This window comes from Peromyscus eremicus, chromosome 3 (genome assembly GCF_949786415.1).
Source record: "Peromyscus eremicus chromosome 3, PerEre_H2_v1, whole genome shotgun sequence".
Taxonomy (NCBI): domain Eukaryota; kingdom Metazoa; phylum Chordata; class Mammalia; order Rodentia; family Cricetidae; genus Peromyscus; species Peromyscus eremicus.
Window position 1 is genome coordinate 139,642,899 of NC_081418.1, and position 26,974 is coordinate 139,669,872.

General features: G+C 39.0%; 1 protein-coding gene across 1 annotated transcript; it reads left to right on the forward strand.

The window, feature by feature from the left end:
• The first annotated feature begins 973 nt into the window (after positions 1 to 973).
• Clec12a (C-type lectin domain family 12 member A) lies at positions 974 to 18,547 on the forward strand. Its single transcript, XM_059256932.1, has 6 exons — positions 974 to 1,121; positions 4,308 to 4,406; positions 4,960 to 5,148; positions 6,026 to 6,177; positions 8,660 to 8,766; positions 17,812 to 18,547. The coding sequence occupies exons 1-6, from the start codon at positions 1,031 to 1,033 to the stop codon at positions 17,978 to 17,980; spliced, it is 807 nt and encodes a 268-aa protein (XP_059112915.1). The 5' UTR covers positions 974 to 1,030; the 3' UTR covers positions 17,981 to 18,547.
• Positions 18,548 to 26,974: the final 8,427 nt, after the last annotated feature.

The following is a 26,974-nucleotide window of genomic DNA, read 5'->3' on the forward strand; positions in this document are numbered from 1 at the left end:
GTGACGACCGTCCGCCATTACAAGATGGCGCCGGCTTCCTCTCAGGGCGTCGCCCTAAGTTGTTTGCCACATCAGCTCCGCCGTGCTGTTTGGCACTCTTCCGCCCGCCAGTCTGCCTAGCAACGCCAGCTGACCAATCCCTATAGGCCTCGGGTGTCAGGCCAGCTAGACACGCCTACAACCTGCATATAAGCACGCCGACATCCGTGGTCGGGGCCCCTCACCTTCAGCTCTCCCTCAACCGAGCAGCGCTTCAATAAACCGTGATCGAAGAAGGATCCTCGAGTCGTGGTGTTATTCCCTGCTGGTCAGGGCTCGCCGCACTAGGCTATCGGGGAACTCACAGAGATCCATCTGCTTCTGCCTCTCTAATGCTGGGAGCAAAGCTCCTGTTAATCTAACCAGAACCTTTGTACCAGAGAGAGAGAGAGAGAGAGAGAGAGAGAGAGAGAGAGAGAGAGAGAGAGAGAGAGAGAGAGCATGGTCCTTCATCTCCTACTCCTCCCGTGTCATCTCTGTGAATGTTCAGTTCTGACTAAGCCAGTCTTTCTCTGGAGACCTTGGCCATCCTACACACAGGGTACCTTGCATGTCCACTGCAGTTCCATCAGCGAGCATTTGAGAACTAAGTTATTCCAATCATTTTCTTGCTAGAGGGTTTAATCCTATGCTGTATCTGCACCATGTGGTAGAAATGAATTGTGCAACTTGCACAATACAAATATTATCCAAACAAAATTTCAAAAATTACTTAATGTAGAAATGAGAAAAAGGAAGACACATGAGGAAGAAAAATGTTTCCTCTTTTGATTCTTATCTGTTCTTGTCTGAGGCTACAGACAGTCTGTAGCTCTTGGGCACGTATTTGAGAGACTGACGCAATGGGTTTTTAAAAAGAAATGCTAGCTTGTGAGACTAGCTTCAGTTTACACACGGAAGTTTTGAAATTCCAGATAGACTCATTCAGCTTTTCGCTCTCTCTTACCTTTTTCAAAGGACAGTTTGTGGAGCTTTCTTTGACTATTCATCAATGTCTGAAGAAACTGTTTATGCAAATCTCAAATTCCAGGACTCTGATAAGAAAGAAAATACCCAGAAGTCTAAAAGATGTGGGAGAAAAGGTAAGATTTTGAGCCATGGATGTAATGTAAGGCTGTGGCAGTGGCTCCAGCCTTACACTTCAAATACAGTAATTATTCAGTGCAAATTTTTAATTAAGCCTTTTATTTAAATCCAAAGTACAAAAGTGATTATAAAGATTTTTTTCTTTAAGGCATAAATCACTGCAATAAAACATTCTGTATTTTACATTACAATTTTTTTAAAGTACTCAAAATTGGTACATGGAACAGGATGCTATTTTCTTTTTTTCTTTTTTTTTTCTTTTTTTTTTTTTTTTTGGTTTTTCGAGACAGGGTTTCTCTGTGTAGCTTTGCACCTTTCCTGGAACTCACTCTGTAGCCCAGGCTGGCCTCGAACTCACAGAGATATGCTGACTTCTGCTTCTCGAGTGCTGGGATTAAAGGCATGCACCACCACTGCCCAGCATGGATGGTATTTTCAAATATAGGGGGTTTTTTTTGTTTGTTTTCAAGACAGGGTTTTTCTATGTAGAAATGCTGGTGTTTTATTATAAAGGGTTTATTTTTGTTTTCTTTTGTTGTTGCTGTTGTTGTTGTTGGTGGTGGTGGTGGTGGTGGTGTGTGTGTGTGTGTGTATGTGTGTCCAGAAAGGACACTTATTACCCAGCTTCTTTCCTCATTGTTCATGGAGCTGATTCTGGTCCAAGTCAAGTGTCTTGGAGTTTCCTTGTGTTATACTAGCATTCAAATCTCTATTCTTCATTTTAAATTTAGATTAAATTTAATTTGTGTGTGTGTGTGTGTGTGTGTGTGTGTGTGTGTGTGTGTGTTTGTATATGTGTGCGTAGGTATGTGTGTTTGCACTGGCCACAGTGTGTGTGTGAAGGCCCGAGGACATCTTGAGGACTCAGTCCTCTCCTTCCACCAGGTGAACCACCAGGGATTTAGCTTAGGTTGTCAGGCTTTCACAGCAGGTGCCTTTACCCCCTGAACTGTCTCGGGGCCTCCTGGCTCTATTCTTCCCCTGCTGTACTTTTCTACTGTCCTCATAACGCTGAACAGCCTCCTTTAAAATTACTTTCTTTGCTAGGCATGAGGGAGCTGTTCTCTAACCTCAGCTACTAAAGAGGCTGAGGCAGGAGAGTTACAAGTTCAAGATCTGAGTTCAGAGTCAACCCAGGCAGTTAGTTTAGTGAGATCCTGTCTCAAAATGAGAAGAGAAAAGAGAATTGAGTATATAGCTTTGTGCTAGAGCTCTTGCTGAGCATGTGTGAGGCTCTACTTTCAACACAATGTAACACAACACGACACAACACACCACAACCTAAGAGAAATTACTTCCCACTGGGCATTCTCCATGACACATCTTCTCACTCCCACTGTTCCTGTGGTTGAACTGGTTTTGACATTCTGCTTGTCCTGACTTCTTGCTTACACTCTTCGATGGTTCACTCAAGGGCACTTTACAGTCCTCCTTCTCCTGTGCCTCCAGTATGCATTTCTAAGTCACCTCATGCCTTTCAGCTTCCAGTACCATGGCTTCCAAATATCCCCTTAGGACCTCCCCTAGTCATCTAAAGGAAACTCAGCGCCTGTCCCACTCTTCCACAGGCTTCACTTCATTTTAAACTCTCCCTGAACAATTCTTCTCATACAGGACAATCTATCTTTAACTACTCTCAACGTATTCTGTTCCTCAAATAAAAAAAATCTCCCCTAAATTATGGTTTTTGAGATGGGTGCTCTTACTGTCACATTCTTCACAAGAATCCTTCACACTTCTTCCCCATATCCGTGACATCTGAACCACATACTTTCTAAAATATGAGTTTCAAATGTCTGTCAGTCTATCTATCTATCTATCTATCTATCTATCTATCTATCTATCTATCTATCATCTATCTATCTTCCTATCTATCATTTCTTTATCAATCATTTAGCTGTTTGTTTCCTGTCACTTTAAAATGCATCTACATGACAACGTAAACATGCACACCTTACTACTTTGCTTCATTAACAGCCACAACAGTGTCTAGTACCTAAATCTGATAACTTTTAAATAATTGAATACCTACAAAAATGAGAAAATAATTTTGATGAAAGATAGCCTATGACTTTGTATTTTAAACTTCAGGTAAGGACTGGAACATTTATAGTACTTTCACTAACAATAATTTTACAAAATATTAAGAAATCGAGTTTTATATTTTATATGTCACTTTTGTGAGATTTTACAACACTGTTATGCTATCAGTTGTTGATATAAGACAAATTTCAGGAACAGAGAAAGAATATTAGGTAATTCTTGAATTACTTTCTTGAGACAGTCTTTACATATATCTATACATAGAGATAATTTAAATCATATAATGCCTTAAAAATAATTCACAATGTAAGTTTTATAACTTTCTAGGAAAATGGTGTAGTCTGTGATTCATTGGTCAGAAAATAATAAAATCTTTCCATTACAATGTGTTGCTGGAAAATCATAGACAATATTGAAAAAGTTGGAATGAGAACTGCAGATCCAGACTAGGCGAGGTGGAGAGCTGACAAGGGATGCCGGGACATAGTGACAGCCTGCTTTGCTGTTCCGCAGCTCCACTCTTGGCATTCGAGATGAGTGCATTAACAACTGGAACTGCTTTGTGTCAAGACTCACCTCTACATTCCAAGAGACTCCTCAGACTGACATTGCTTCCCTCAGCCTCCAGACACTCACTTTCCACAGATGTATCCAAGGATACACACACTATCTGTACTCTCCATTCCCTTCCTCCTCTCTATTTTATAAACTTTATCTTTACTTTTTTGTATCTTTCATCAGTCTAGGGGTTAATGTCTTTGTCTATGAGACTCCCTTCTCATTCAAAAGAACTTACTGAATGTTTCCTACTTTTTTTAAAAAAAAAATCACTGCCTTGATCTTATTGGTAAGAAATTTAAGACATCTCATGAACAAAAAAATCTGGAGTGTAAGACAGCATAGTCAAAGACCTCAAAATAAAACCTGATGTCTTACTTATGGTTTCCTATCTGATTATTCTTAAAAATAAGTTAAAGTCTTTCAGTTTTTAGCAAAATACTTTTCATTACAAAATACATAGTAAAAAGAAATGAGGGAAGGATGAATGACTGAATGACTGACTGACTGACTGAATGAATGAATGAATGAAGTTAGTGTGAGCTGCTTCTCAAATGCTATGCTTTTTTTTTTTTTCACAGTACCTTCTTCTCCATCCCATTCACAGCATAAAGCAGTCTTGATTCTGACTCTTCTATGCTTTCTGCTGCTCATTGGACTGGGGGTCTTAGGAGGATTGTGTATGTATCACCCCATTCTTTAAAATGGACATTTAAATTTAATTAAAATACAGTTGTATCATTCCCTCCTTTTCCCTTTAATCCCTCTCATGCCCCTGCCTGCTCCTTCTCAAATTCATAGCCTCCTAATCTTTAATTATTATTGTTACATAGTTATATAAATAAATATATAAATGCAACCTGCTGAGTTTGTGTAGTGTTGCATATATATATATATATATATATATATATATATGTATTTGTAAATATATGTATCTATATAGGTATTTTTGGGCTGATTTAGAATGCTATGAGTTATTGAATCAATGTTTATTCTTAGAATTAAGGCTTTATGCCCCAAAGAGGGTCTTATAACATAGTCCATAGACATACAATTTATCTCCTCGAATAACTCCTATAGAGAAACCTTTCCTACCACTTTAATATTTTAATACTATTTCTGAAGAAAGAACTCACCAAATTTCTAAAGGTGATAGAATAACTGAGAATTTATAAGGTTTTTAAAATCATCTACTATTTTCTTCTCTTCTCTGTCTTTAAAATAATCCTGGAGTTTATACAGCTTTGGAGACAGAAATGATAAAATCAAATCAACTACAAAACATCAAGGAAGAAATTCAGAGAAATGTTTCCCTACAGCAGATGCACAATCTCAACAGCAACCAGAAAATCAGAAACCTCTCTGCCATGCTGCAAAAGACAGCCACCCAGCTGTGTCACGAGCTGTGTAAAAAAGAACCAGGTAACCTTATATTGCTCTCAAAACTATTTCCTGGACAACAAACTAAACCTTAGGGTCCTTTAAGAATCGCTTTCTTATGGAGCCAATATTAAACGTGGAATTAAATGTGTTTGGTAAATGAGTCATTGATAATCCCCATAGTTAGGGGGAAAACATGAAAGTAGAAATAACTAGACTGCCAATTTATAAGGTTCTGACACTTACATAATGAAGCATCAGACAGTACACTCAGTTTCTCTGATCTGCAGTTTCTTACCCTTGTTCTGGGCACAAAGCTCAAGAGGTGGTAAGTAGGGAAGGATGCCTCTTTATACATGACCCCATTCCTAAATTTCACCTAGTGCTGAAGGAGTGAGAGGTTCTGGCAAAGAAATGAAGTGATGTATGGAACCGGGAAAAAGGAGTGTTATCTTTCGGTGCTTTTGTAGTTTTTGTGGCTAAACTATGTTCCCATGCTTCTAAGGTACCTCTTCAATACTCTGGAAGTTGAAAGCCAAAGAGACACCTGCTGGAGAAAACCAGACCAATATGACTCTGTGAGCCTGGTTTTTACTAGACAGCATTTGCTGCTGTTAATTTTTAGAGTCATAAGTGAAAAACAAACAAACAAAAAAACAAAAAAACAAATGAAAACTACCCAGGTTTCCTAATGATGGACAATACGTTTGAATCTGGCCAGGTACTTGAACATTTTTGTTTGCCCAAGTTTTTTGTTATGTTCCTAGGGCGATCAGTATAGTGATATAGAGGACTTGATTTCTTTCTCATCGACCTAAAGAGAAGAAACAGAGCAAATCTTGTCACTGTCACACAAACAGTAGAGAAATAGTGGTCAAGGGTGTTCATACAAACCTGTAACACTCTACCCTCCTTCCAGAGCACAAATGCAAACCTTGTCCAAAGGGTTCAAAATGGTTCAAGCACAGCTGTTACTCTAAACTTGATGGGTTTGGAACATGGCAAAAAAGTGAAATGCTTTGTTCGGCTCGGAATGCCAGCCTGCTGAAGATTAAGAACAGGAGTGAGCTGGTAAGGTTCCATGTCTCTGTTCACTCAGAAAGGAATCACTTCACATCATGAAATATGGGGTGAAGAACCATGTGTTGGGAAGACACGCAGTGACCCATTCATGACTCAGGATTGTTTTCGTTGCCTGGGGAGGGGACTGGGACTTGCACATTTGTCTCAGGGAAATCACCGTCAGGCTAAAACACACATAGCTTTAGCTTAAGCAGAATCTTAGAAGCTGGAAGATAGACAGGTAGACCAGGGACTCCCAGAATCCTCAGGCTTGTCTGGTTCCAAGTTGGAAGTGTAGGAGCAGGTTTCTGTGTATGCCCTCAGAATAGTTATTACCACCCCATAAAAACCACACAGGAGAATATCTTTATTGTCAATATATTGTGTTTTTTATTGACAAGGAAAAAAAGCCAGGTTAAGATAGCTAGGGTGATATTTACTCAAATAAGTATACTGGGTTGATAGAGAGGAGGTAAATGTTAAGTAGACATATTACACAGAGATTTTAGAACCAATGACAACTGAATTCTCTGGTTTGTTTATTTATTGTTTTATGTCTAAATCAGTGGTTATAAACCTTCCTAGTGCTGGATCCCTTAATACAATTCCTCGGCTTGTAGGAGCCTCCAACCATAGAATTATTTTCGTTGCTGCTTCATAACTGTTATTTTGCTACTGTTATGAATTGTAATGTAAATATCTGATTTTTCTGATGCTCTTATGTGACCCCTGTGAAAGAGTCATTCTATCTCCAAAGGGATAATGACCCTCACGTTGAGAACTGCTGGTCTGAACAATGTCTTTTTGTGTCACTTAATAGTAAATAGTTCTGGTCTCTCACATAGTAACCCTTTATTATTTTCTTTCTTTCTTTTGAGACAAATCTCACTCAGTAGTCCTGGCTTATCTCAAACTCAAAGCAATCCTCCTGCTTCAGCCTCCCAAGTGCTGGAATTACCTGTGTGAGCCACTTATCCTGGATTGTAGTCATTTATCTTGGAGTAAAAATATATCCCTTAGCCGGGCGGCAGTGGTGCACACCTTTAATCCCAGCACTTGGGAGGCAGAGCCAGGTGGATCTCTGTGAGTTCGAGGCCAGCCTGGACTAGAGAGCGAGATCCAGGACAGGCACCAAAACTACATGAAGAAACCCTGTCTCGAAAAACCAAATCGATATATATTTATATCCCCTAAATGGCTCAGCTTCTCTACCATAAGAAACTTTGTCATCTTTTACAGGAGAAGGGACTTTGATCCATTATTCTGTTTCATTGACCTTTCTCAAGTAATCATTCATAATTATTTATTATTAAAGACAACTGGCTTTAACAGAAAAACACATGTAACTTTGGGCAAAGCATCCTGTGTTGACTCTGGGCTCTGTAGTTATTGCTGTTCTCTGACTTTATTGTATTGTTCTCTTTTTCTGTTAAGTCTGGCTTGCAGTCATTAGCCATATCCTTTGCTCAAGACTGAATATTCATTACCTAAATATTTAGATCAGGAAAATTGCTAAGCTTTTCACTGACCCCATATGAACGTTATTCAATGAATCAGTAGGTCCTTTTATCACCAGTGGTGAAGGTTGAAGAGATCTCAGAGACTTCAACCCAAGGTTGCCAAGTTCTTGTAGCCATCAAACAAAGAACTCCCACACAGCAAAAAGGTGAAACATTTTATTAGAAAGCAAAAGTAAACCACCAGAATGGTGTGAGCTTCTCAAAAGAGAGTATCATCCTTAGGAATTTGGATGGCTTGTCTTATGAGAAGTTTTACTGGGAGAAAAGAGACATTCATGAGTGTAGGAAGGGAGATTGTGGAATGAACTAGGATTGACCGGGATTGACCCTTTCTGTTCTTACACAGGTGGGGTTGGGTATGTTGTGGTACTAGATGCACGATGGAAGCTGCACTTTATGCAAGCCTCAGACCATCACAGTGAAGCAAAGGAGTGTTTCAGTTACCAGGGTCAGCCATGGTCCTGACTAGCTTGGGATAGTGCTGGTTTTTACTGTTTGAGCAGATGCAGGATGTCTTGCCATAACAAAGCTCTGTGATTGCATCAGCCTCCAGGCACCAGAGTTTCCTTCTCATTTTTCCCTGTCTACACAGCAGGCTCACTTTGAGGAAACTGTGCTGTAAAAATGCTGACATCTTAAAAAGCATTTTTAATTTCTTTTAAACAACATTGAGAAATGGTAATGCTACACCAAAACTATAATGTTAAAACAGAAGTCTGCACTATGGGATCCTGTGAGGTAGTGTACGGACTTAAGAAACAGCCGGACGGTAGTGGTGCATGCCTTTAATCCCAGCACTCGGGAGGCAGAGGCAGGCGGATCTCTGTGAGTTCGAGGCCAGCCTGGTCTCGAAAGTGAGTTCCAGGAAAGGCACAAAGCTACACAGAGAAACCCTGTCTTGAAAAACCAAAAAAAAAAAAAAAAAAAAAAAAAAAAACAGCTTATTAAACAGGCCTTCTCTGTTTCTTTAGGAATTTGTAAAGTCTGAGGGGTTAAATGGTTATTGGCTGGGGCTGTCGCCCAGAAAGAATTACATAAGATCCGAGATACTGAATGAGAACATGTTCCTCTCTGTTGGGTAAGTCTCTGTTCTTGCTGGATTTTTATGGTTACACGTGACTGGGCACATTTCTTCAGGAGCTTGGCAGAGAGCCTTTTAAAGCAGCATTAGCTGACACCACGTCTTTAAAGGCAACCGCCCTCCAGGCTTCTGTGATATATTTGAATATTTAGAAAATTGCCATACATGTCTTGTCATTAGTTTGGTAAGTCTCCAATAACCTACAGTAATCAAATTATGAAATTTTTTGTGTAATTAATGCTTATAGTTAAGATTGCAGAAGCTGAAACCATTCACTAGGCACCTTTAAGTACTTAATATTGTTCCATATTCTGGAATTCAAAGATGAGTGAATGGAAGGTTGACAGAGCTCTAAATTACTTAATCTTAGGCTGTATGCATATGTTTGTGTTGAGGGTGCATGTGCATGTGTCTTTATGTGTATGTGTGTGGTGTACATGTGTAAGATGAATTGCTAAACTGTCTTATTAATAAAAAACCCAGAGCCAGATATTGGGGTAAAAACTGAGAGATCAGAAAAGCAGAAAGAAGCCAGCCATGTTCTTACCACTTGAAAATCCTCAGCCAAAGAGAGCTGCTTCCTGTATACCCAGGCCTATATGCCTTTCTGTTCTGCATTTCACTTCCTCTCTCTGCCCAGCTACATCACTTCCTGTCTGTCTGTACAGACCTCCAGACCTCTGTGGTTAGTGCTGGGATTAAAGGGGTGTGTCACCATGCCTGGCTCTGTTCCCAGTGTGGCCTTGAACTCACAGAGATCCGGATGGGTCTCTGCCTCTCTAACGCTAGGATTAAAGGCGTGTGCCACCACTGCCTGACTTCTATGTTGACTATAGTGGCTGGCTTTTTCCTCTGATCCTCAGATAAGCTTTATTAGGGTGCACAATATATTGGGGAACACAATGTATTACTACATACATGTGTGTATGGTGCATGTGTGTATGTGTGTATGTGCTGTGTGTGAGAGAGATGTGTGTGTATGTGTATGAATGTGTGTATTTGTGTGTGTGTGTGTATCCAATGGAAATCAGAGTGGTTATTGCCCTTCTCTGACTCTATTACATTGTTCTCTTTTTCTGTTAAGTCTGGCTTGCAGTCATTAACAGCCTCATTTGCCCCAGACTGAATATTCTCTGAAAATTCTCTGAATAACTTTGGTGTTATTTTTCAGGTGATCTCCACTTTTTGTTTTTGAGGCAGAAACTCTCAGTGGTCTAGAATTCTCTAAGTAGTCTAGGTTGCCAGAGATGCCCAGGGATCTGCTTGTCTCCCCAATGCTAGGATTGATTATTAGTGTGTGCTGCCACGCTCAGATTTTATCCATGGGCTCTGGGGATTGAACTCAAATCCTTGTGCTTGCTAAGCAAGCAGATTGAACCATCTCTATAGCCCTAAAGTGGAGATTGTTGAGAGCACTCTTTGAAGACTAACTGGACGAACATTATAGTGTGAAAAATAATGTGAAGTTCCCCATAGACTGCATGAATTTATAAGTATCTTTATAACTTGCTAACATATTTAGGAAGCTGCAATAACTGGATTTGTACTTTGTATTTGTTCTGCTTTTTTATTGGAAACAAATTAAGACTTTATTTACAACAATGTGAAAATTCCACTTGTATTTATAATTCATGAAATTTGGGAAACAGGCTATGAGATTAGAAATAGAAACTTTAGTATCAATCTGCTGGATAATTTTGCAGGACCCACATTCATCACAAGGTGCACAAGAGTGCTGTGCTCACAGAAGCTATAGCAGGGTGTTCGAGCCCTTGATCTGGAGTTACAAGTAGTTGTGAGCTGGGTGCTGGGGACTGAATTTGACTTCTCTGCAGGAGCAGTGTGCACTTTACCCACTGAGCCATTTCTTCGGCCCGGTTACCCCCTCAGTCTGTTTGTTTCAAGCTGGCCATTGAATCCAGGATCTTGCACTGGATATGCAAAAATGCAAGCATCCTGTTGCATTTCGACCCACTAACCACGTACGTGTTAGTTTAGGACACACTGAACAGGAAGCCAGGCAGGGCTCACCTTGCTGAAAGTCTCCCATGCTGAGACTAAACACTGTGATTTCTGCATACTCATCACCACTTTGTCAGTTGTCAGGAATGGATCCAACTGAGATTGTACTAATGCTAAAATTATGCAATTAAGGATGACTGACAAAGAGCGTGTAACAATTTCTTAGGAGAAATTAACAACAAATACCTGAAAAGTAAGTGGCTTCAATTTATAGAAAGAACTGACTGGATTCTTCCAGGCATAGTGAAAAAAGCACCCTCAGCCCTAACACACCACTTTCCCTGTTTTCTATTCTGATGTTAAAACATCCTTGTAATACACAGACTGACTCAGTTTAGCAGTTTATTTTTCCCACAATCAAATGCCTTTCAGCAGCTGTAATCCCTACTTCATTAGCATTTAAAAAATTTAAAGTAAGTAAAGCATTATGTAATCTATCCCTGGGGGTCCTCATATCCTCCTTCTTTTTAAAAAGCATCTCTTTTAGAGTGTGATTAGATCTTTCAACAATTGCCTGTCTTGTAGGATTATACAGTATCCCTGTAATGTGTTTTATGTTATAATGTACAAAAAAAAAGTTTCATTTTATTGGGAACATAAAAGCAGGGCCATTATCAGTTTTAATTTGCAATTGGTATGCCCATTATAGCCATTGCCTCTAACAAATGTGTAATTACAGAATCAGCCTTTTCAGAACTTAAGGCAGGTGACCACTGAAATCCAGAGAATATATCAATGGTATAATGAGTCTATTTAAATTTTCAAATTCTATTAAATGAAATACATTCATTTACAATTTATTTTTGTGTCTGTGTACTTTTAGGGTTACTTCCTGCAGGTAAAGGAACTTGATTATACAAAGAACAAGTAGGACAGGTTTTTTTTTATAATTTTCTTAGCTTGTTGACAAGTAATGGAAAATTTTTTCCTTAAGCCTTTACTATTAACATGATGTTTCTTATGAAATTCTGAAGCTTTTAACACACTTCCTATGAGTAATTGATCAATTTCTTCATTTTCTTTTGCTAATGGCCTGGACAATCCAGTATGAATCAAATCTGAGTAATACGTAGCTGATAATTTCTGTCCTGGATTGCTTGTTGCAGTTGCATGAATAGCAAAGTCAATTCTGAATTATCAGGAATAGGTTCAGCAGTTTCTATATGCAATACAACTCCTTATATATACTGAGAATCAGTAATTATATTAAGAGAGTCTTTAAAGTGTAAACCATTAAAATGACATATAACTGTGATTTTTAAACCGAATCTTAAGGACTTTGAATTACTTTACTTATGTTTCCTGCTTTATAACCAACCATTTCTAATTTGTTTGCATCAGTATAAAATGTAAGAGACTCAGAAATAGGTGCTTTTTCCACTATGCGGGGAAGAATTTATTCAGTTCTTTTTATAAATTGAAGTCACTTACTTTTAGGATATTTGTTGTTAATTTCTCCTAAGAAATCGCTATAAGTTTTTGCCGATCATCATTAACTACCCACAATTGCATAATTTCAGCATCAGTATAGGGTACTACAATCTCAGCTGGATCCATTCCTGACAATTGATGAAGTCTTATTCTTCCTTTTATAATTAATTCAGAAACTTTTTCTATAAAGGTTTTTAACTTTTTACTTTGTTTGTGAGCTAGTTAAATTCATTCTACAATATTATCCTCCCTTTGCATAATGAGTCCAGTAGGGGAATGGGCAGGAGGTAATATAACTAAAATACATCCAGTTGTGAGATCTAGTCGATCTACATAGGCGTTTTGTAATTTTTGTTCTACTCGGGCCAATTCCTTTTCTTCTTCAGTTGTTAATTCCCTTGGACTGTTTAAATCCAAGTCACCTTGCAAATTTTGAAGCAAATTCCTTAATCCTTGAATAGTCAGTCCAATGGTAGATTGCAATCAGTTAATATTACCCAATAAGTTTTGAAAATCGTTGAGTGTGAATTGATCTCTCCTAATCTGTACCTTTTGTAGCTGGATTTCCTGTTTACTTAATTTAAATCCTAAATAATTAAGAAAATCTCCTCTTTGTATTTTTTCAGGAGCAATATGTAATTCCCAACAGAGTAAATTTTTTTTGTACTACATTGAACATTTTTTTCTAAGGTGTCTGTATCAGATGCAGCCAATAAAATATCACCCATATAATGGTAAATAATGGGTTGAGGAAATTGTTTATGGACCCATTTCCAGTGATTGAGGCACAAAATATTGACATAAAGTGGGACTGCTTAACATTCCTTGACAAAGGCTTTTCCATTGCTATGTCTTTACAGGCTGGCATTATTGTAAGTAGACACCATAAAAGCAAATTTTCCTCTATCTTGTTTTCGTAAAGAGAAAGGGAAGAAACAATCTTATAAATCAACAGCTATAACAGGCCATTCTTTAGATAATAAAGAAGGTAAAAGAATTCTAAGCTGTAAAGATTCCATAGGTTGGATTACTTGATTTACAGTGCTCAAATCAGTTAACATTCTCCATTTTCCAGATTTGTTTTTTTATTACAAATACAGAGAATACCAGCAACTAGTAGTTTCCTCTATGTGCTGAGCATCTAACTGTTCTTTTACTAGCTGTTCAAGTACCTGTAGTTTTTCTTTTGCTAAGGGGCAGTGCTCCACCTGTATAGGCGCATTAGTTAGCCATTTTAAAAGCAGAGCAGTTGGGTTACCAGCAGTGATTCCTACTCCAAATTTGGATAGCCAATTCCTGTTTTTCTTGTTGTTGGACGACTTGTACAGCCTGTGATTTTCCTTGATAATTATTTCCAATACCTTTTCCAGGAATGCACCCCATTTAAAACATCATTTTATGGTTGTTTCTGAAATTGTAGGAATGTTAATTTGAGGTCCCCATTGTAACAAATCTCTCCTTCATAATTCATGACTGTATCAGCCACATAAGGCTTTAATATCCCTATTTGTGCTTCAGGCCCTATGCATTTAATCCATTCTACACTTTGTTTAATGTAAGATATGTTCTAATGCCTAAAAACTGAGTGGAAACTTCCTGTAAAGGCCAGTTGGGATTCCAAGATTCTTGAGAAATTATAGATATATAAGCTCCAGTGTGTACTAAAACTTCAATCTCAATGCCATTTACTTGTAATTTTAGCTCTGCTATATTAATATAGCAGTTTGCAAAAATACTTACTTTCCAGTATTTCCAAAATCTCCTGTCCTATATATATTGAGCTGCTTTACCTTTAATATATGGGAGTAATAACAATTGAGCAATTCTATCATCAGCCTTTCTCTGCATAGCTCTTTTTACATAAGCCATCTATAAAAGCATTAAAAACAATCTCTATAGGATTTTAAGAGGTAATTTTAGGCAATACCCAGAGAGTATTTTTATAAAATCTTAAAAAGGGAATCCCTTTTTATAGATCCCAAGTAACATATTAATATAACCTGTCAATTATTAATAATGTGGAACAATTTAACTGTATTTTATTTAGTGCAAAAATAATTTTTGTAGGCTCTTTATCAGCAAGAGATTATTTCTATAACCTACTGCCTTAGCAGCCATATTATTTAATAAGCTAACAACCACTCTGTTTCAGGTATTACATTTTTTTTATGAAATTTAGTCAAGAGTTTCTAGAAAGCAACTTAAAGAGCAGAGGCAAATCCTCAGTAATGATAAACAGACAAGAACATACCAAATAATATAGTTCAAAATCATGAATTTTGCTCTTTTAGTTCATTTACTATGAAAATTAAACTTTCTTTTAAGCATTGATCTGTAGCTGGTGGTTTTCTCCAGTCCTGCCTGGCCCATGTCAGGACAAATGTCTCTCACCTGCCAGTTCCCCAGCTGCTCAGACCCAACCAAGTAAACACACAGAGACTTATATTACTTATAAACTGTATGGCCATGGCAGGCTTCTTGCTAACTATTCTTATATCTTAAATCGACCCATTTCTGTTCATCTATAAGTTGCCACGGTGCTCGTGGCTTTCCGGTACCTTACATCTCGCTTCCCATGGCGGCGGCTGGCAGTGTCTCTCTGCCTCAACCTTCCACTTCCCAGAATTCTCCTCTCTCCTTGTCCTGCCTATACTTCCTGCCTGGCTACTGGCCAATCAGTATTTTATTTATTAACCAATCAGAGTAACACATTTAACATACAGAACATCCCACAGCATTGATCAGATGATCAAGAGAAGATAACATATTCCATACAATGAATGACTAATACTTCTGGAAACTCAAACAGGATTGGTTTTGTACTTTATGCCCTAATTGCAATTTTTTTGCCATTTTTGTTTTTGCCCTAATTGCCCTAATTTTTTACCAGAAGTTGGGCTTGTTTTTGTTTTTTATTTCTCCCACGAGTGGACCATTGATTGATAATGAGTTATTCCTGCTATTAGGTGTGTGTGGGGGGAGACAAAAACATTTAAACCAAAATTAAGCAAACAAATAAGAAAATTCTAGTTCTGGGCCAGCTGTGCTAACTCATGATGAAGCAGTTAAGCCCTGCCCATCATTCTTTGACATTCAAATGCCACCTCTCTGGGCTGGCAGAGAGCTGGCATGCAGCATGTGGCAGCCAGAGAGCTCTGAGTTCCAGTTATCATTAATGTCTTCCTTTTATTGGAAAGAGCCTTCTTCATTCTTCTATACCTACTGGGAAGAGGCTTTTTTCTTTCTTTTATTTATTTACTTTTTTACGGGACCTTTTTATTTCTAGGCCTTGATTTAACATTTTCCTTTCTTCTACAGGGAAAAATCTTTTTTTTTTTTCGTGATTAAATATTTCTCCTTTTCCCATTGAGAAATTTTCTTTTCTTATTTCCTTTCCTTCCCTTTTCTCTTCTTAAAAGGGCCTTTTCCCTTGATTTATTCTTTGTCCTGGGAGCCATGTTACTTGTTGCCAATTCTGAGCTGGGGAATTTAATTTCCCAGTGATCCTGCCAAATCTTGGAGTCCTCATACTCTAAGAGCACACTTTTTTTTTTAAACCTTCAGTCCTGGAGCACCCAAGTCCCTTCTTTCTCTAAGACCTATGATGTTGGGCACCAAGTGTTGGTGTTGTGTTTTTCTGTGGGTCCATGGAAGAAATTGGGTCACTCCAGGATGAATTTTGGCTTAACAGCAGTAGAGGGGCCAGTTTCTAGTGACCTGACTGCTATTGCTTTCCAAAAGCCATTTTTTTAAATTGTTACTCAATCTACACCTTGGCCAATCAATTTCTGCATACCAAACCCTCTTATCTGAAGCTCCCAAAGGAAATAAATGCAAAAGCAATTTTCAGTCACAAGACCTCTTGGTTTTCTGAGTTCTTTTGCAACTAAGTTTTTCAGAGGCTTTGAACTTTTCAGGAAGAACTCAGATAAGCTTTAAACACTTCAAACAAAAAGCAGCTATTACAAAAGATAGCAGTCACAAGAGACCATTGAAAGCCCAGGTGCTAACACTCTGAATTCAAGCCAACTGCAGAGCCCTATGGGATCTCCCTCTACAATAAGAGAATAAAAGCAGTGGATGTTTGATATGATCAAACAATCCTTAAATAATAAGTGTAAAAGCATGGGGTGTGTGTGTGTGTGTGTGTGTGTGTGAAATTTTGTTATTCTCAATGTTATTGTTTGGGGGCCTTTTCTGGAGGACGGTGATGTTTACTTTGACATCATGACACCCCCCCTTTTTTTTCAACACTTATTTTACTTTTAACTATGTGTCTCTGTGTATGTCTGTTCATATGAGTATTCACACATGATTTCAGGTACCCACGGTAGCCAGAAGCATTGTAAACCCCAGAGCTGGAGTTATAGGTTATAGGTTATGGAGTTATAGATGGTTGTACGCTGGGAGCTAAACTCAGGTCCTCTGGAATCTCCATTTTAGCCACAGAGCCATTTCTCCAGCTCTCTGGAAATCTCATTCTTGAAAATCTAACTTGCTACATTCTTGCACTGCCTTATGTGTGGACCTGACTGGAGTGGTAAGGGAATGAAGACAAGACAGGCACATAGGAACACACAGCAAGTCTGGACTCTCTGATGGAAAAGTTGAGGCACCTCAGAAGTTCAGTGTTTATTTTATACTGCTGGACGTGGGGGATGTTATTTCATACAGATAAACCGGGAAGGAGGTTTAGTTGATCTCAGCAGGAGCAATCTCCAAAGGGGCACACTCTTCAGGCCACAAACAACCAAGGGAGCATGTTATGGTCGACATTTGCTACACCATCAACATCTGCACATGGACCAGAGGAAGGATTTGCCATCCCTTTGAGCCTCACCCTGAGGAGGGCAGGTGGAGGGGGGAAGGCAGGGTAGGGGGGAAGACTCACCATCCCTTTGAGCCTCACTCCAGGAGAACTAAGGCTTTGCCATTTCACTGTGGGTATCAGGCCGTGGTCCTCAACATGCCCAGCTCATGTCAGTAACACACACCCACTTAAGCCTTCACACACTCAGGACTTCTTTTGCTCCCCACATTGACTGAGGAAGTTATTTGATGACCATTATTAATTGATCTAAGAATCAATGCCATGTTTATCAAGAAAATAATGTTTTTAATTTATAAATATGTATCTATGATCACTCATCCAATGTTACAAACTACTAGTCAGAATGGAGTACGTGAGACCTTGCTAGAAGGAAATGCCACATTAGAGATGATTCAGGACTTAATGTTTCCTAGATTAGGTTTTTTCTAGCTTTGGTCATTATTATGAAAACACTTGGTGAGGATAGTGCCAAAGTTTCACTACTGAAAAAGTTAAGGTGGAGAGTTATGATATGGCATTATTGTAAATCATATCAGACATGGGAAGAGAGGCTAAGTCTGGAATTAAATGACAGAAAATATTCCAGATGTAGGAAGTTAAGAAAACAAGGTTTCACATCATGTATATGTACCCCCAATCACCAACTCAAATTTGACTTAGACAGTAGACCATAAAAACAATAATTTTATGTTGAAAATTCTCCTCTGTGGGTGTAATCAAAATATAACTTGCCAAGTGTACTTATTTTTCTCTTACAGGTTTGAAAGAAGCACATATGACTTACGTAAAATGTACTGTGGATATATAGAAGGAATATATGTTCATTATACGTACTGCACTCTGGAGAAAAGTATCATATGTGAGGAGACAGCCGGCAACGTACAGGTGGAAAGTGTACTGAATGACCTTCCACAGGAAAGCGGGTAGCTACTGCAGATGTTTATCTCTAGCTACTATCCTGCTGTGGTGGTTTGAAGGAGAACGGCTGCTGCAAGGAAATCCAGCTACTATCACAAAAGCTGCTACTTGGAAATGTCAAGGACTTTTCTGAAGGTTGAGCCATGGCTTAAGACGTCTTGATGATATTTTAGCTTTGGTATATACATTAGCCAATTCTTGCAATGACTTTCTTGTGTGCTATGTGTGCTTCCAAGAACTGCTAGCAGTGTATTTATCTGAAATACCTATCAAGCATCTAAGGCCAAATGATCTCCTGAACTCAGGTAACACCCTTATAGAAACAACACCTGTTTCTTGGGTCAGGCAGATAGCTTTATTTCTCATACAATTTTAGCTAAGACCCTCCTTTCTTATACAGCCTTACTGACATTATAGACTCCTAACTTCTTACCTATTCACTTCTAGGAATGTAGACTGAACACACAAATTCCCTTTTTTATATACTAACTGATCTTAGCTCTCAGTTGACCTCCTCCTTTACCACTCCCTTTTTGGGTTGTAAAATAAAGCCTGAAGGTCACTGCCTTAGGAAAACTTGTCTGCCTTTATGACCCTGTAAGAATTCAAGCCTGGTGACCTAGCTTTACCTAGAGCACTGCTATTGCATGGGTATATAATGTTAAATCTCAGAGACTAGGAGAGGATTTTGACTGGAGAACTAGAAGAATGAGATAGAAGATGAGGAATAGCCAGATGGGGAAGAACAAGATGGGGAAGACCAAGATGGGACAGAACTAAGATGAGAGAATTAAGATAGAACTTAGAAGGGACAACAGATAAAGGTAGAAATCAAGCAAGAAAGTGTTATGCCCTAGTTGCAAGACCCCCAAGCAAAACCACCACAGAGCTAATATCTGATCCAAGCACACAGAGGTTTTTAATAACAAAACAAGCAAGCTTGGTCCACGTCCAACATCAGACATAGCGAGTGGAGTAGAATGGCCTGAGCACTCGCTTTAAGGGGTTTATACAAAAAAAGTTTACATGCAGCTTGGGATTGGAATAGGGGGCTAGGGGTGAGGCAGTTCTTTGAAGTTACTGGCTGAACTATAAGCATGAGGTTACTGATGGCTAACAAGATTCAGAGTATCTACAAAGACATAAATTTTTACTCCCTATGTCCCGCTTTTGTTGAACCCAGAATATATACATTCAGATTTATTGTTGCAGTCCTACTCTCCTCTGAGGTCAACTTCTGGTCAATTGAGCCCATTGCTCTTCATATCTTGTTTTGCCAAGTCCAGGATACATAGATTTATTGTCCCAGCTTTATAAGTTCAACTTCTGGTCACTTCTAAAACTGCAGGTCAGCAAATACTTTTGGAGGAAGGGAGGGAGAAGCATCTCTCAAGATGGCTACTGATTTTTCCCTTTCAAAAGGAGCTAGGCTTGAATAGAGAACTGTAGCTGTGTAGATAGAATCTTATCCCAGAGGGATAAAGTAGACAGGCTAAGAGCTTGGTGTACTTAGATTCATTTCCTGAAAATAATTCTCACCATTCATAGCTTCTTTTCTGGGCCCCTGGGAAGAAGATTATTAAGGCTGGTCCTTAATAATATTTAAGAAATGGCCCCCATGGGTTCACATGTTTGAATACTTGGTCCCCAATTGGTATTTGAGATGGATGTGCGGGTATGACCTTGTTGGAGGTGGTGTTTCACTGATGGTGGGCTTTGAGTTTTCAAGAGTCCACACCATTTCCAATCAGTTCTTTCTCTGTCTTGTGCTTGTGGATTGAGATGTGATCTCTCAGCTACTGCTCAAAGCATGCCTGCCTACCTATCACCATCCTCCTCACCATGATGGTCAAAGACTCTAACCCTCCAGAACCATGAACCCCAAATTAAACACTTCCTTTTATAAGTTGCCTTGGTCATAGTATTTTGTCACAGCAGTTGAAAAGTAGCTAAGACACCTGTCATATACAGGAACATTAGGTAGTGTGCATCTCCTGCCTCACACAAACATAGTAACAACAATGTGATTACAGATCTGCTTCTCCTAATGTTTATGTCCAGATTTCTTTGTCTCCTTTGCTGACTGTCAGGACACTAACTCATAGCTTATCATCATGTATTTTTTTAGCATACAGTTGCTGTGGGATGGTCTGTATGTCTAGTGTGTTGCTGATTGGTCAGTAAATAAATCACTGATTGGCCATTGGCTAGGCAGGAAGTATAGGCGGGACAAGGAGAAGAATTCTGGGAAGTGGAAGGCTGAGAGAGAGACTGCCTGGAGCCGCCGCCAGGACAAGGAAGATGTAAGGTACCAGTAAGCCATGAGCCATGTGGCAAAGTAAAGATTAATAGAAATGGGCTAAATATAAGAGTAAGAGCTAGACAATAACAGGCCTGAGCTAATGGCCAAGCAGTTTAAATAATGTAAGAGTTTGTGTGTTTATTTTATAAGTGGGTTCTGGGACTGGTGGGACTTGGTGGCAGGAGCTGGAGAAAAATTCTGTAGCTACAAATGGCGCCCAACGGCTCGAGTTTCCACCTTAAACCTGAGAATATTTAATAACCAATTCTAAACAGAGCCAAAACCAGTTTCCTGCTTCATGTCTCATATGGGCGGCTAGATGCCGCAAAATGCGGGTTTGAACTACTGGCGGGTTCCTGGCGTGTGCACTTGACCTGCAGTATGGCGGGACTGAGACCTGAGACGTGTGCCAGCAGGACATTACGCTGTATGGTAGATTTAGTCTTTACTAGTATATATTAAAAAAAAAAAAAAAGAGGTTTCTGGGCTACACGCTACTTTGATAAAAAGCGTAGACCCACTATTTCTGAGAGTTACAGCTCCCAAAGCTGGCAGAAAACAGACCACCACCATGTTGGGAAACTGAACTGGGTGGAGCCAACAGCCACAGCACCGTTTCAGTCTTAGAAGGCTGCAGTTTATTTAAATCAATAGGTTCACAATAAGACTGATTCAGATGGAATAGTTCACAATGTGTGTAAAATGTACGTAGGCTTAAAAGAGAGAAAAAGAAATATATACAGTTATATAAATAGATAGTTTTTAAAAATAAGTCTTTAAGGAAACATTAAAGGTAATAAGCCATGTAAAGAATGGCTATCACACAGAGAATCTGGATTATGTTGTCTTTGATATTCGTAACTGAAGAAAAACATTTGATTGTAAAAGCTGTTGAGTTATGCCAAAATGTAAATTTTAAAGGTACCTTGACTTCAAAATTTGGATATAAGGATATGTTGCTTTGGAAAAGAGTCTCTGCTTTTGTTTCCACAGAAAGCCAGAGACTATGGATTTGTTCCAGATTAAGATACATCAGGTTTGACCAGCCCAGACCCCCTGAAAGGTCTCCAGTGACACCATGGCCCAGATGATTCAACATTCAGAATGGTTTCAAGGCAACTGGCTCAGACGATACAGCCTCACGGACTACTCCATGATCCTAAAATTTTCTTTGTGTCCCCATAAGATACAGCGCCCCCCTCCAGCAAGAAGTAGTAAGAGAAACTACGCCCAAATTCCCAAATATACCAAGCTGACTTTGGAGATATTTAAAGGTTAAAACCTTCCTTTTTAAGAAAAGAAAAGGGGAAGTGCTGTGGGATGGTCTGTATGTCAAGTGTGTTGCTGATTGGTCAGTAAATAAATCACTGATTGGCCATTGGCTAGGCAGGAAGTATAGGCGGGACAAGGAGAAGAATTCTGGGAAGTGGAAGGCTGAGAGAGAGACTGCCTGGAGCCGCCGCCAGGACAAGGAAGATGTAAGGTACCAGTAAGCCATGAGCCATGTGGCAAAGTAAAGATTAATAGAAATGGGCTAAATATAAGAGTAAGAGCTAGACAATGACAGGCCTGAGCTAATGGCCAAGCAGTTTAAATAATGTAAGAGTTTGTGTGTTTATTTTATAAGTGGGCTCTGGGACTGGTGGGACTTGGTGGCAGGAGCTGGAGAAAAATTCTCTAGCTACATACAGTATGCTGAACACAAGAATATGAAGCCTATTTTGCTTCCTTTTCCAAAGATGAACCAGGCAAATTTCGACCTCAGAGAAAATTAAGTCTGGGAACATATAGGAAGAATAATATGAAATGAACAACTTGTATTAGAGGTTTATTAGCATTTTCAGAATAAATTTTGGAAAGAAAAATAAATTATTTAATAGACATAGAAATGCATTTGATGAATACTTAAAGCCATGTTATAATAAAATAAGAAACTAGGAGTAGATATCCCAAATATAATCTAATTTTGATATGAAATAAACAGCACACAAATAAGCAAATACTATAAAATTGAAATTAACACCATAGTTCTAGTAAGAGAAAACATATTTCTACTTTCAGAACAAGATAAGGATGAACTTCATCAGTTACTTCATTCAACAACTTCTATTGTCTGTTAGAGTTTGAACTCAGCAGTGGAATAAGGCAAGAAGAAGGCATATACAATTTGAATGTTGGGAAAGGTTAAAATAAAACATTTTATTTGTAGATAATATAATTATATATATCTGAACTAATATAGTTTTTAATTGCTACAGTAAATATTATATCATATCAAAGTCAAAGGAATAAATATCGACAGAACTCAAACATATTTCTATGTATTAGAATGAATAGTTGGAAATAAAATTTAAAAGCAATCTCATTTTAACAGCTTCCCCAAATATAAAATATTTCTAAAACTACTTAAAATATAAAAAAAAACTCTATATGCAAAGGATATGTACAATTTAATCCATTTTCTTTCCTAGGAATCTCAATATTCAATGACCTGTGAAGAGATTTCAGAATCTTCTATAGAGATGGCCAAGTAATTTATTGAGAATATATCCCTGGTCAATTCCTCCTTTTCTTTCTCCTCCATGAGAGATTGAATCTAGAAACATGCTTTTAACAACACCCTAGCAAGCCAAAGTCCATCAAAGGCCAAAGGACATTTTGCAGGGGACCAAACCTGTAATAATAACCAATAAGAACGGTCCAAGAAAACAGATGCTAAGATGAGATTTGGGGCCCTGAAATGCCTGCTGCTCCATGGAGTAATGAGAAATCCACTGTGTTAGAGGGAAAAATATTGACAAGCTAGAGAATAACAGCATAATTGTTGTAAAAAGACAAACAAACCTCTGGATTGGTGAACTAATGGAGTCAAGAATGTATCAGAGAGATGCACTGGGTGTTTGAAAAACATGGGTAGAATAAAAATAGCAAGAACAGGGAACTTGGGGAACCATTAGCAACCTTGTTACTTGATCCTTTGGAAAAAAATAAATGATAGAACTACAAATGAATAATAAGAAATGACAAAAAAAGTCCCCAAAGATGAGGGCTGCCAGTGTGTCGAATAAAAAAGTTCATATCTTACTTAATGGAAAAGCCAAGAAAAATAAGGATCACTCATGGGGCTTAATAATATGGAGGGCAGAACACCAATGAATGTTAAAACTTGAACCTGGGTAAAGTACAGAATCAGGCCAATGCTGGGAAAACAATAAATGGGAACATCTTTTGTTGACCCACCCTGGCCAGTGAGGCTGTCTCCATGGATTGAAGAAGATGCCAAAGGTCTGTGTGGGGACACAGGGGACTCCAAGCATTTGAGTTCAAGAATAGGGCAAACAAAGCACTTCTCATTTTTACTATTAAAGCAGACAAAATGAAAGGTGACATTTGCAGTTAGCTTAAGCAAATACAAGTATAGGAGGAAATACACCTGGTGTTATGTCTCATCATCTTTGGTCATGTGAAAGCGCTGTGAATATTCCTCCTAGGCCTTTGCTTTTTTCCACAGAGATAGTGTAGACACAAGAGGGCATTCCCTTCATGCCCTTGCTTTCAAGTGTATCCACTTTTCAGTTTATGCAATTCTTTCTAGAAGGCTACTACAGAGGAGCAACATTGTATACCCTGCCTCATCTATAGTTCACAGAACATTCACAACTTTCTTACATGGGCTCCCACAATCATTCATATTTTCTTAATGACTTCCAACATCTTGATCAATGGAATTTTTTGAGTCTCCAAAGAGTTCAGAAGAGAATTATTCCTTTATACTAGCAGATAACACTCTCTTTGTTTGAGAACATGGTACAGGCTTAGTACTGTAAGTCAAAGTGCATGTCCCACCTCTAAATGTTCACTAGTCCAACTTTCTAACCACAAGTTGTTATTAGATCATCTGGTTATGAAATTCTTAGTCTCCTAACAGAAGGAAAAGATTGCAGGCATACCTTATGTGTCCCACAAAGCATACAGAAAATCCACATAGAATCAGACCTTCAAAGGGCAATGAGAGGAAACATACATGGCTAAGAGAGAGCATGTTAATTTAGGTGCCATCTCTTGGATTTTAATACCTTAGTAAAACATCTGAGAAACCGTGTAAGTACACCAATAGGATGTGTTGCTTTAGTTAGATGCTTTGGTGCAACAAAATGTCTGACAAAACCAGTTTTAGGGAGGAAAGGTTTATTTTGGTTTACATCTTGAGAATGCAGTCTGGCAATGGGAAAGTTGGGGTAACAGAAACTTGAAGTAGCTGGTTATACTGCATCCAGATAGAGAGCAGTAGATGTTGATGCTCAGATTGCTTCCTCTGTTTTATCTGGTCAGAGACCTCAGCCCATTTGTAGTGATGCCCCCCACAGTTAAAATGCATCTTCTCATCTCAGTTTACCTCATCTAGAATATCCTGTGCAGAAATGCCTGGAGGCTGACCTAATCTAAATAATTCCTCACAGGTGTGCCCAGACTCTTGTCTCCTAGGAAATTCTAGATTCTTTTTAGTTGGAAATATGAACCATCAGAATTCTGTGTCTTACCAACTTGACACCAAAATGTTTCACTCTTAAACCATAATCTACCTCCTTTTGTCCCTAGAGGCTCATGGTCATCTCAGAATGCAAAATGCATTCAGTTCAGTTTCAAAGTCCCCAGAGTGTTGAATAGTTCCTATACTGTTGAATAGTCCAAAGTACAAATGTTTTCTCTGATTCAAGGCAACCTCTTAACTGTATGTGAATTAATATAAAATAAAAAGTTACATACTTCCAATACACAATGGCCCAGGATAAACATTTCCGTTCCTAAAGGAAAAAAATAGTATCATAGCAGGGAATTACCAAACCAAAGCAAGAATCAAACTCAACAGGAAATCACCAAATCATGCATTTCCTTGTCCAACATCTGGAGAAGAAGGTGAATTGCCAATGGCCATGTGTCAGAGAAGCAGTGTGGCAAGCCACAAGAATATGTTATAAGGAGTCTAGCTGTGTATTAAAGCTATACCTTGACCAGGCCAAGGGTCAGTTAAGTGGGAAGCCATCTAGCATGAACTATTTGGTGTTACACAGCTTAATATTCAGCTGTGCCTTGTTATGAATTTCTTGTGCTCACAATTCCCATAGAATGTGTGTGAACTTCCTGCTCCTGCCAGTATTTGAATAAGGTCATGTAGGCAAAGCCAAGCAGGCAGTAGATGCATAGCTTTGTTTCTTGTGCAAATGAAGCTCAGACCATCCCTTTACCTTGAGGCCTAGGGGCTCTCCAGAGCAATTGACTGAGAACAAAAGAAGTTTTTACATATCAAGGTGGAAGGTAGGGTGGAGCAACAATCTCAAGGAAGCAGAGAACCTTGTGGCCAGGGGAAGAAGAAACAGGCATTTTCTGTAGAGGCAGACAGAACAGCATGACCAGGGAGAAGGGAAGAACACAGAGGTTTTGTAGATGGTAGGGCAGAACTCTTGTAGAGTTCATCAGAGCCAGGAGTAGAGAACAAGTAGAGATGGAGGGCAGAGAAACAGAGGACGAAGATGAGGCTGGAAGCATAAGAGCTTAGTTGTTAGTGGGACTATGAAATGGCAATAAAAGGGGACAAAGAGGAACTGAATGTCAGGACAGAACTGAAGATATGTAGACAGGATTTCAAACCAGAGAAATAAAGTAGATGGACAAAGAGCTTGGTGTATCTAGATTTATTCTTGTCCTGAATGCCTGACTGATCTATAGCTGTAAAGATAGAATATTGTCTTAGAGGAATAAAATTAATAGACATAAGAGCATGTGAGACCAAAATGAGCCATCTTAGAAATAAGACCAAAATGCTTTCACCCTAAAACTAAGGCCTAAGATTTCTCCTTTTAGGAATATGCCATGAGTTACTGAAACCAGTCAGTCCAGATTCCAGAAACCAGGAAATGTAAAGGTACAGAGTCACAAGGTAGTCACGAGGTAATGACTGCTGGACTATGGAATGTCCTCTCCCTGGTTTCCAGGGTAACTGACCACAGAAATGTCCCCACCTGAGGGCAGCCAATGAGAAATGGTGGCGGGCAACCACCCCCTTAGAAGTAAGATTAAGCCATGATTTCTAGAAAGCCCCTAGAAGTGAGCCAATCAGAGTTGTACTCATGCTAGCACCCCTAAATGATGTAACCTTGTGGTTTTTGCCTTTAAAAACTGAGCTTGCAGAGAGGTGGGCACTTCCTCCAGCCTCCACTGTGTTGGATGTATTGGATGAAGTCCCTGCCTAGGCTTGTATTGCTTTTGGATATCCCAAATTAAACCTTGCTTTTGCATTCCTGCATGCTCGTCTTTGGTGGTCTCTCTAAGGGTCTCGATCTGGGCACAACAAGCATAGGGTGCGTAGATGTTTTTCCCTCAAATATCCCACACTGGACATAGTGTCTTCCCTGGACTCTGAGCAATCCATAAAGCAGCAGATGCAACTGACTTCAGGGGATCATCCCACTAGAAAACAAAACCCTGATGGGTGAATCTCAGATAGGCAAGGCCCGGAAAGCCTCCTCCCTGGAATGTTTCTTGCTACTCCTGTGTCTTTACATGTTTGCCGCTGTCATTTTTCTATGGTATCTGGCATGGTGTGAATGGGCATGGGGAGATCCCCACTGCCCTTAATGCAGTATGATCATCTCTTGGAAATACCCTGTTCTACTGGGCATTTTTATTGAAGGATTATTATG